This window comes from Fundulus heteroclitus, chromosome 23 (assembly GCF_011125445.2).
Source record: "Fundulus heteroclitus isolate FHET01 chromosome 23, MU-UCD_Fhet_4.1, whole genome shotgun sequence".
NCBI lineage: Eukaryota > Metazoa > Chordata > Actinopteri > Cyprinodontiformes > Fundulidae > Fundulus > Fundulus heteroclitus.
Window position 1 is genome coordinate 17,109,111 of NC_046383.1, and position 12,233 is coordinate 17,121,343.

Here is a 12,233-nt window from a genome sequence, read left to right on the forward strand (position 1 = left end):
AATATCTTTTCTCTTTTGCTTTAAAATTAGGTGATGCTTTGTGTTAGTCTACTGCCCAAAATCCCAACTAACCCCCCAAAAACCCACCAAACGCTGCGCTTTTAATGCGACAAAGAAGAAAAAGTTTAATAGAGATGTATTGTGGATTTTTTTTGCTCACCTAAAACAGCTCTACTGTTAAGGGGCATTTATAATCAGTACCCTAAAGGGATACTTCATCGTTTGGAGTAATGGATTCATCTTTGCTCTTTCTGCTGATTAAATAAGAAAACAATGTGTACAAGAAACCTGCTTACCGAATACTGTTTCTGTTAACAAGACACAACACAATGGACAAAATGCTATAGCAAGAAGATTTTTGGGATCAGACTTTTTTATTGGACTCAAATTCACATAAATAACATTGGTTCATATATATTTTTGTACATTATACAACTTTATATAATATATATTTCCCCCTCTGATTTACATTCCTCTCTGGCTAAAAGTATCTCAGATATATCTATGGAAACAGAAAGCATTGCATGAAGGCAAAATTGCTCTTTTTGTGCTGTTTTTTTTAAGGTCCCAGTGCCATTAAGGAGAGGATCGCTTTTCTTTTCAGTTGTAAAAAATAAAATAAAATAAAAATCCCAAAGTTACAGAAAAGGAAAGCAAAAAGAAGAATCTATTGCATTGTTTCTAGGGTATAAACACGGCACTACAAGGAGTGGGAAGCTATTTAAAGTCATTCACCGTAAATATATTTTTTACTGTATTGACTTGTGACACCAAAAAGAAGCACTGCAAACAATCTGATATGAACGCCGATGACAGCTTTGTGTAGTTCCCATTTTTCCATAAGAAAACAAACAACATAAAAACAGAGATTGTATGTCTGATTTGATAGGAGACCTCATCATGAAGATAAGAAAAGTGTAATGAACCTGGAGCAAGGTCACATAATCATGCAGTGACCCAGCCAAGGACACACTCACACACCTCAGCTTGTCCTCCCAAATAAACACACGGTTGAGTCTTTGATGGACATTATTTAACCCGACGGATGTCTGAAGATCAGAGGAATTTTGGCAGCAGCCTGGCTGAATTTCCACTCTGTTACATTTAAACTGGGTGATCGCTAATCCTTCAGGCCTTCTTCAAATGATCACCGATCCGAGGCATTTATGACAACTCAGGCACAGCTAAGAGGTGAACTGTGGGATCTTTTTTGGTTCCTTAAAATCAACTAAAAACGTCTTGTGCATGAAACAGGAAGAGATTTCTATCAGTAATTTCTTGCTGTGTACAGACTCAGGGCAGTTAGCAGACAGTGTAATCATAAGCCAACAGGATAGAAATGCTTCATGACTGTCATTGCAAAATGCTCATGTGGTGTGGCCAATTTTAAAGGAATATATATGTATATATATATATATGTCATTTACCCAATATCCAGTGTCAGTTTATGTCAGCTTTTCCCTCCATGCCGTCTCTTTAATCTGCCTAAACTACAGTATAATACACATTTGATTGTCTGGATCAGCACGGCTACCTGAATGTCAAACCAGAGAAAAGCATCACCCACGCTAAGCCTTGAAATCCAAACAAACAAACAAAACAAAAAAAAAAAAAAAAAACTGAAAAAAACTGAGCTATGATGAAATGTGAAAAGTGAAGGAGAACTGGAGTTAATCTGCCATATGAGGAATGATGAAACCAAACGTGGTGAACTTCTTAAACGTACATACATCTCCCAGTGAGCCCCTGTACTCTGTTACTGTTGCATGCATTGTTTACGACCTGGACAGAAGACTATGTGGTGGTGTTAAATTGTGCATGTATGTGGAGGAAAACACAGTCATGCCGTGATACCGCAACAAACAGCAAGTGTTAACCCTCTTCAGTCCTGAAAATTTCATATCAAGAGTGAAAGTAAAAAAAAAAAAAGAAGACAGCTGTAAGGTTATCACCATCTAGATACAAACTCCATAAATACCAGAATCACATCCCTTTTCCGAGGAGCCTAACTTTTCTGTATGCGATTAAAAAGTGCAAAGATGAATTTGTGTTATTTTTTTGTTGTTTTGTTTTGCGTTTGCTTTGAGCAACAACATAAGCTGCCCGCAAAGCTATCAGGATGTTGCTGCACCTCATTCATTTTAAGGGTAAACATAACTTAACACAGTGTTTTGTTGTCACGTAATCGCCCCACTACAATCTGCCATTCGGTTCTAGCTCTACTTTATAACATAGAGCAAACGGTATCAAGTTCAAAAGTGCATCATGAATAATTTGTTAACCTAAAATAAATTTTAACCATTTTGCTCGCTATAAATACTTCTTTTTCTTGTCTCGTGTTCAATACGTCTCTTATCTTACAAAAAGAGTAGTCACATGATGCAAATCTGCTCCCTGTGATGATGTCGAAACAAAATCTGGGAGCAACGTTACTGCTTCCTGGAGCCTGGAAGTTTGGACCCAGCCACATAAACAGGGCTGATGGGTTAAATCTAGTAGGAAGAACAGGGAGAAGGCTTCATTAAAGCTCGGTTACAGCTACCAGGGCACAGAAACCATCAAGTATTTACAAGCAAATTGCGATCATATCATAAAGTCAGTCTTAGAAATTTAGATTCAAATCCTGAAAACTAATAAAAGAAACTAAAAGCTTCTGTAAGTTTTGACTGGAGAGTGGAAGTATATATCTTTTTTTCTGGAAGCTGTGCTGTACAGATGTGTCTCAGTAAATCATTGACAAGAACATTTAATTTAAACCATTTCAAGTGTTCATGAACGTAGGTATTTAGGATGCAATTTTGTGAAATTAGGTTGAATTGGACATAAAAATAACTTTGCTGTGTGTAAAATATGCAACAACCAGCATTAGTGGGACTAATGCTTCATTTTAGCTGCATTTAGACAGGAAGCTGGCTTGAGGCAATTTTTAAGCAGCAGACTACTACAAGTTAAAACAGAGACGTTTCATTATGGCCTTCACAATCAAGTAGAAGATCGCCGACTTGACAATTGCCCAGCAGTCATTCTCCACAAAGAGATGGCAGTGCTGTTTCTCAGCATATTGATGGGAAGTTAAAACGCTGGGATAACATCAGGTGAATCTTATCAAGGCAAAGCAGAAAAAAGGACTGGATTTGCCCAGTGATCCAAAGTCAGTTTTTAAAAAGAAAATCGTAAATCAGAATCTAAGTTTATTGAGGTTATTTTAAAGGGTTTCTTACTGTACTGTACTTACTTCTTAGTACAGAAGAAGATGCTGAATACCAGGCCCAACAATGCAGATGAGCTCAAGGCAACTATTGAAGCAATCCAGGCTTTACCTTAGCAGGGCTACCTTGCCAAGCTGCACTGATGCAGTTATTCATGCAAAAGGAATCGCAGCCAAGTATTCAGTGCACACACTACAGTACATTGAGCTATTTTTTTTAGGAAGGCCAAAATTATATTTTTAAAATATTTTAAAGAGTGTGCTCTTATTATTCACAGCAATGAGAGAACATGGGGAGAGAGAGAGAGAACTGTGAAGACATAGACATTATGTATGGGGCACCCACTGTGTCTCTGTGCCACTCACCTCCCCAGAAGGAGGCAGACATTTCTGTATCCAGAATCATTCTGAATATCTATGAATAAGTTATAATTTACTGAGACGCACCTGCACGTATGCTAATGTATAACTGCTCCTCCTGCACAAAAGAACTCCCAACCAAAAAAATAAATAAATCTCATGATTAAATTCATGAAATTTGTGAGATTTAATCCCACTACTCCTATGTTGCAGCTTCAAACTTGAAAGACTTTCACCTGGATCTTCTGCCTAGGGTGGTCAAATGAAAAGATAGAAATTAAAAAGACAGACCTGAAAGGATTCTGGAAACCCAGAATCCCGTCCTGCTGAGTGACAGACCAAAGCTGCCGTTCACAGAGCCAGCAGGGTGCTTAATGAACGCAACACCAATTGATGTTTTCCGTCAAAGAAACCATTCCCATAAACTAAATGAATATGCAAAACCGAGTGGCTAAAAACTAACAGGAGTAACAATTTTCTAACACTTTTAAGACAGTAACCCGTTCCTTCGTGAGGATCAGAGCAAAGCTCAGTCAAGCCGCCGGCGTCGGTCAGGTCCTAATCCAGTCTTCCGTCACAAGCTTAGTCAGTGACAGGTTTTCATCCCCGTCAAGTACGGCGATTCTTGTCGGCACAGACCCATTTGCTGCTGCTGCTGCTCTTGGAGATCTGAAGCCACCCCATCGACAAAATCTGGGACAGGTAGTCCTGAGAGAATCATGACTGACTTGTTCCAGATCATAAAAGTGGGTACAACGGGAAGGAGGAAGGAGATCTCGAAAGTGTGAATGTGCTGGGAATTCATGGCGTCGTAGAAGGACAGCGAGTTGTTGTCGTAGTCCAGGAGGACGCCGAGCCGCCGCAGCTGCAGGCTCGCCTCCACCAGCATCTCCTTACCGTCGTGCCGCACCATGAAGTTGTTGTTGCAACGCGACAACACCCACGAGGACGAGTTCTTACCGCTCCACTCGTTTTTCGGGGCGGATTTGTAAGCCACGCCGATGGCATACCTGGAAGGAAGAAAAACTTTTTAAAACAAATTACAACTAAGTGCCCCCCCCCCTTTATTGACTTTACTTGCACTTAATCCGAGGAAACTGAATATGGGGAAAGCTCTTTAGCTCTTTCCTGCATTGAGACCTTCGGTTCACAGCCAATTAGTGAGATGAATATATTTACAAGACTATGTACTCTCTGTGTTAGGCTCCGTTCATGAGTGGGGAGTTTGCATAATAGACTAGATTTAAATTCCCAGAAGATACGCGAGGTTACCAAGCCTCCTTGCAGGCTTATATAACGCTCCCGTGCCACAGCGTGTTTCTCACCACGTGGATGCACCCAGCAGCACCTCCCAGTAGTGGCACCCGCTGTCAATGAAGACGTTCCCGGCAGCCCCGTACGACCCGGTGCCGCTGAACCGTTCGGGCGTGTGGCTCTTCTTCAGCGAGCTCTCGTCCTTCTCCATGGTCAGGCAGTCGTTGGACAGACGGAGCTTCTTGTGGGCCGTCTTTGGGTCTAACTTGAATGGCTGACCTGGAGAGACAGACATGCCGTTCAGAGAAGGCGTCTTCACACCGGAGAACAAGCCCCAGCCCAGAATACTCCAGCAAATTAGGTCAGCCTTGTACCAGACGTCGTATTTGTTGCATAAATTTTTATAAACGTCTTTTTAGGTTTTTTTTAATAGATTTTATTATTGGTATTTATATGTTTGCTGTTTGTTTTCTTAGTCGCTAATTTGCAAACTCTCATTAAATTCAAATTCTATTTTTAATCTGGTTTATACTTGGTTTTGCCTAAAAAGATTTAAATGAAAACCGTCTGCTTGAAGTTTGTAAACTCATCCATTTAACTTCAATCGATAAGAACAAAACAAATGTGTACAAATCTCATCAAATGTATCATGTTTTACAACTCATATGCTGAAATTGTAAATAATATTCATGATTTTTATGTATTTTTTTTTTTAATGAATGGGTCTTTTTGGTTTCTTTCACTAATTTTTTATTCAAAATTTTATTTCACGTCGCTAATAAACGTTATCAACAATAAAGGGCCTCAAAGACGCCTCATTACAACTATAAGTTGCACTGGACTTTATTTAGTGAAAGGGGGCAGAATAGAAGCGTGCACTGCTCTTTTCTTTTCTAAATATGTTTTTTAAGAAAACACATCATTTTCCTTCCACTACACAACTATGTATTGCTTTGCTTTGGTCTAGCATGTAAAATCTCAATAAAATACACTGAAATGTTATCATTGTAAATAAACCCTAATAGATGAATGGCCCAAAGCAAAGGTTTCACACAGGAAGATCCCTGGTGGTGCACAACCTCCTTGCTTCATTTCCTGTAGAAATATTCAATGGCTTCTATTTAAATAATCACAATGCCAACAAGAAAATGGTTTAAATAACGTAGAATTAGCATAAAATGTTATGCTGTTCATGAGATATGATTTGTTTTAAGATGAGGATAACCTTATGCTCCACGTCCCCGTGCACTAGTTGCCAGATACAGCCTCCAGGAACAGCTAATCAGCATTTATATCGAATAAAGAAAGCAAGACATTTTCCACTTCAGGTAATATATCGTTTTAAAAAAAAAAATCCACAAACCATCCCTTTAAGGCAATAATGTATCAACAAGTTTTAGTTGTTCATCTCTGAATATTTTGATTAATGTTCCTGGTCCAAGGTTACCCTCGATTAGATTGTTAAAAAGTACTGCTAAACTGAAAAAAAAAAAAAACAAAAGAAAAAGAGCCGTGAACCAGAGTGGAAACAAGAAGATGATTTTAAGTTCGAGCAGCGGCAGAAGCAGAAGTGTATAAACAAAAAGTAGGGTGAGAAGTGCTTGCAGAGAACTCACAGGGAGAAACAGAAGAGGAGACTGTTTGAATTACAAGGGCGAGAGAGTGGAAACTTCAAAGGCCTGCGCTGCCTTTGGTGAAAACATTGCATAACAGTGAAGGAAGTCACCCGGCATTTCCCTCTGTTCCTCCAATCACACAGACTTGGAAATTAGCTGAAGGAAATGGCCTTTACTTCTACCGCGGTAGGTGGGAGCTGCCGCAATTCACCGCAAACGCTTCTATCCGGCTGCTGCTGTTCAGTTTGCAATGACACCAGTAATTTGGGTGTAATGGGTGGAAAAATTGAGGGGGCCAAACTAGGTGAGTGGCAGAGAAAAGGAGACTAAAGAGTGGGGGAGAGAGAAGACGCTGAGGGGATAATGCGAGTCTGTGGAAGTGACAGAGGAGCCCCTCTGAGCTACCTCTCGGTGTTTGGGTCAGCGTGTGTATGTGGCTTCTGCAAAGTCAATCACATCCCTACCAGACCTGACATTTAACTCTGACACCTCTCGTCTCATCTCTCAGCCTCTCAGAGTCTCCCATGGCTTAATGAGCAACACAATGAGGACCCCGACTCCTCCTCTCCCCTCACTATCTGCCCTTCCCTTCTTCTCTCTCTCCCCCGGTTTCTTTCATTCTCATCCTCTCTATCCTCTCACCACTCTCAGACACTCTTCTCCAATAATCTGCATGGTGAGTGTGTGTCACCGAGTGTGCATATGAGACGATGAGGCCAATGTGCTGCTGGCACCCAATTACATTAATGCGCTCTCTTCTTTGAACTGCTTATCGCTGCCAGCGCAGCCATTTCCAAACACTGGAGCTCTGTCATGCCTTTCCAGGGGATGACTCCTGAGAGCTCAGGCAGGGCCCGAGGTTGGGGAAGTGGGAGACGCACATGACATTAGGGGACAACCAGGCACATGCACGCACATGACATCCAACTATGTGCAAATGCACGTATACAGTACTGTAAATTGCCAAGTGGAAGTGTTCTGAACCCGCGCCAGAGTCTTGAAAACACGGAAAGTTAAACACAACAAATCTGCGCAGTAAATTAAGCATATGAAATGGCAGATGGGGGACCGGCAAAAGAACTGTTGCATTTGACAAGTTTGCTGTAGCATTGGCAGGTTGCTAAATCCTGTGGCTCCATTTTTATTTTTTTCTTCTTCTCACAACCAGTAACAAGTGGATTCTGGTATGAATCTCAAATTGGATACATCCACATTAACACTGGGTACGGTGTTATTCAAATTCATACTCTAAAAAATGTAAGAATTTAAATTCGACACTTGCATCCAGAATAAAAACCTGGATATAAGTGTTCACACATAAAAATAACTTAGAATAAAAAAAAAAATACTGTCAGAATGCTGTGTCTAACATAAAATTACTTAAACTTGGGCACCAAGCGCAGGGCGGCATGCTCAATTATATGCTGTGCTCTGCGAGTCTCTAAGCTCGGCACGGCACAGCCCTGCTACACAGCAGTTATCACCGCTTCCAATGCAAAAACAGCCTTAAACTATGACTGGGTTCTGAAAAGGCTAACTATATAATACATTTTACCGTATTTTTTGGATTATAAGGCGCAAAGACGCACAGTGAATTAATGTGTCGTTGTCCACATATAAATCGCACCGGATGATAAGGCACACTAATTATTCTTCCCAAGTGTGTGATATGACTCCGCCCCTTTACCCATCAAAGTCGAGCGTACTGTTGCCTAGATTTCTTGTGGCAAATTCCTACAGTTCCCACACTTTCTGCAAGTGGGACGAAGCAGCGGAACGGATGGTAAAATGTGCGATTAGCTAGCTGAGCACCTAGAGCCGTTTCTTTACCAGCAGGCTCTTACCGTACCGCCGTCAGTGAGAACAGAGAGGGACTGTGATGCTGCGAGTCCTTGCGACTGTCTGCTTGGAGCAGCTCAGTGCATCAAGCTCGGTGTCACATATAAAACAGTTTGATGCAAAGACTTCTTGCCGCCAAGGCATTTAAAGTGTGACACTGCATACGCAGTTGTAAAAATGTAGCTCTTTATGTAGAACCTGTATGCGTGGAGTGTGCGCAGCATCTGCCATGACTACACCTGAGTATGTGGGGGCCTTTACATGAATGCACTTTTAGTTTTAACATTAGTCAGGCCTTCTTGTAGACAGCTCAGGGGTCCAATCAGGTAGTGACACAGTGTACCGTAATGCTCTGAATATCCATTGAGCAGAGAGACTTGGTCGTACTTACACATTTTAATGGATTTTTGAGCACGGTGTACCACATAAAATCGGTAATAAGGCACACCGGATTATAAGGTGCACCATCAATTTCTGAGAAAATGTAAGGATGTGCATTATAGTCCGAATAATACGGAATATGCATGTTCCAAACATTTTTAAAAACCGCTAAGCTAACCTTTATTTTCAATTTGGCAGTTTGGTAAGGGGTTACTTCGTTGTTTTTGCAACTTCTTGAATCAAGCATCAAATACCGGTTCTTTAAAGCACAGTTAGTGATCAGCGACATTTTTCATTTGTTTGTGAAAAATTTAAAACTGTATGCCATCTAAACCAGATGCAGTTTTGTACCAACAGCTCCCAGTTTAGTAGAAAAAGGTTAAATAACCGGAAAATAGGCTGCCTGTCAGTTTATGAAATGTCACTATTTCATATCCATGCATCCCCATTTTGCCCCTTCCTACTTTCATTTTATACCAGTAAATACCAAATAATACCAATCAATTAATACCAATGTGCAATGAATTATACCGATAATACCAATGAATTATAGTCATAAAATGGCTAACATCTTAAAAATATTTTCAATTTATTATATTGAATTTTTAGAAAACTGTATTTTACAGCCTATTTCTAATTTCCTTAGAGGAAATTATGAGAAGAAAATAGAAAACTACTACTTCAATGCTATTGCTGGCTAATCAATGGATGGTCTGCACAAAATGTCTCGTGGTAAACAACGCCGTTTTGTACCTAAAAATGTCAGCTACGACACAGCCACACGTCCCACAGATATGAAATGGGGTGAAATTATCATTTCAATTCTTTAGATAATGGTATAAACATAAAGTCTGAAAGCTCCAACATTTTCACACCCTTATCCAGACTTGAAAAACGGATTATGTCAAGCCCTAGACCTTACCAGACTGCATAGGAAGCTGGACTTGTTGCAATAAATGTGTGCTTCTACAACTCCGACTGCTTCGTATGTCACTGGGGCTCCTTCATGTTGCAGAGCTGCCATGAAATGAACAGATCCAAACTCACAGGGAGCGTGCTTGTATTTGCAAGCAGCACCCGGAGAACATGCCGAATGTGATTTCCTCTGGTGTGCTACACCGCTGGAGGCATAAAGAAGGCATGTGTGGAGATATACAGCATATTAGAAAGAGGACTTGTACAAACTCAGAGTGCATGTTCAAAAAAATCGATTCCAAACCACTTTCAAGTAGTCTCCTCTTTTTTTTTTTTTTTTTTTTTTTTTTTTTTTTTTTTTTTTTTTAGGTAAACAACACACACACATATTTTTCAACAGAAAACGGCATCGGCAGTGATGGCAACAAAAGACAATCAATCATCCAGTTGCACAGATTTTGGTCAGAGCTTGGAAGAAAAGCAATAAAGATAAGATGGAAATTTGAAACAGCGTATTCTACACTCTGAACTTCTGTTTAGGGACTACCATTACTCTGCTTCCACTCGGCAGAAATACAGCGGTAATTAGAAGGATCTCTGACTGTCTGCAGAGATGATAACAACTCTGTCATACTGTCGTGGCGCCTGGCATTGTTAAAGACTCAGAAATCCTAAATGGAAACTTGTCAAACACAAAAAAGAAACGGCAAGGAGGAGATATGAACTGAAAGGGGGCCACAGCTGGAGGAACGTGCTCAAAATGTAGTTCCATCCCAGGCTCATTGTGCTGGGTACATGCTGGAAATCCTGCACTGGAACATCCTCTTAGTAATCGACTGTTTCATCTGTGTAATTTTCCTTCATTGCATTTTTTGCTAAGGGATAGATTAAGCTGCTCCTAACAAGACGGAGATGGGGGAAAAAAATATACAATTTTACTGCGTTACTAAACAATCACTGCAGCAGAAGGAAATCAGGGCACTCGCTCGACGTGTGCAAACCTTACACAGGTTCCTGAGTCCCTGCTGAACTTACAAATCCAGTCATGCAATTAAAATGCATGGCAGCCTGCCAGTTGGCTTCTGACAGCCTAATTCATACAGTATGTAACGTGATATGTAATCCAACAGTGCTCCAGATGAAACACAGCTGTCCTCTAGTGAGATTATAAATTAATCAGTTATAGAACAAGCAACAGGATGGATGTGATTAGCCAACTTTAAGGGGATCTGAGTTTATCTAACACATTTCGCCTTTTAATGGCCAATTTGTGTCTATTTCTGCCTAACTGATAGGAAAGCTGATAAAAACTATTGACTGGTGTCAAGGAAAGACAGCAGTCCATCTTCATCATCTTGTTCGGATTCAGCCTGTAATGAACCAGAAAAGCATTCCTAATAAATATCCAACTTTCCTTCATAGGATGACAGGCATTTTGACTTGTTTATATCATAAGCCTTCACTTATTGGCAATGTCACCCACCGAGTTAATAAATTTACACTTTGAATTTAGCAAACATACCCACAGTTGTACTTTTATAGCAAGTAACTTTTTTTTTTAAAACTCTTGAGTAATTAGGTCAAAACAAGGAGGCTCACATCGTAGTTCTTAAAGGTATTAAGTGTGTTTTGTAATAATTTTAGAAATCTTTCTTTATTGGCGGGCTAACATACAGCTTTCTGCTATTATGAATTGCGTAGGACTTGTTGAGACAGCTCTGATCACCTAGTTACCACAGGTGGTGTTTTCCGGGTCTAGAAAATACCATCTGAAAATCTCAGGCAGAATAAACCAGGAAACAACCCTGATTCCGATTAACTTTGGCACAAATGAAATAAAAAGATGAGTAAATATAAATTTTACATGATTTAAAAGATTTATACAGCATTGCCTCTCTAGCCTCGCATGCATTAGTTTTTTTTATTTGAAAAACACAACAGTCAATATGAAGTCGTGTGCAAAACTATACACACCCCTGGAACTTCTACATTTAAAGTCTGTGCTTGCAATGTTATACAGTTTAACTTTCTTTGTGACTTTATACAATAGACCAATAAATAGTAAATTAACTGAATTTTTAAAGTGCTTTTCTAGTAATATCAGCCACTCAGAGAGCTTTACACTCGAGCCACATTGAACCAGTTGCAGTCACTCACTGCAAAAATGGATCTAAACATAAGTAAAATGTTCTTAAAGTTAGTGTATTTGTCCTTGATTTGAGCAGGTAAATAAGTTCTTTTGCCAATGGAATAAGTATTTTGACCCCTAAAATAAGATAATTAGACAACCGGCACTTGAAATAAGATGATGGAGATGAATTGTTCCTATTTTAAGTGCAAAAATCTTATTCCATTGGTAAATCATGTTATTTACCTGCTCAAATCAAGGACAAACACACTAATTTTAAGAACATTTTACTTATTTTAAGTTTCGTTTTTGCAGTGCTGTCATCCATACACAGATTAGAAGGCAATTTGGGATTAAGTGCCTTGCCCAGGGGCACATGGTGGTGTCCTCCACCTCACCTCTTCCTCTACTCCTCTTACCTCCTCCCTACCTCTAATTGTTAACTTCAGGGTCTGAGCGATAGCTTGAGGCCTGTCTGCAGAAATGCATGCTGGGTAAACACAACATGTCTTTTAGCAGTAGCAGGGTTTTG

General features: G+C 39.9%; 1 protein-coding gene across 4 annotated transcripts in view; it reads right to left on the reverse strand.

The window, feature by feature from the left end:
* Window positions 1–355: 355 nt before the first annotated feature.
* The window catches only part of mid2 (midline 2), a 224,139-nt gene continuing 212,261 nt past the window's right edge, over window positions 356–12,233 (reverse strand). For all 4 annotated transcript variants that reach the window (XM_012866142.3, XM_012866141.3, XM_012866145.3 and 1 more), the window contains 2 exons: window positions 4,894–5,101; window positions 356–4,578 (listed from right to left, as the gene is read on the reverse strand). In XM_012866142.3, the coding sequence (XP_012721596.2) occupies window positions 4,155–4,578; window positions 4,894–5,101 (632 nt within the window). In that variant the 3' untranslated portion in view covers window positions 356–4,154. The remainder of the gene's footprint in view (window positions 4,579–4,893; window positions 5,102–12,233) is intronic.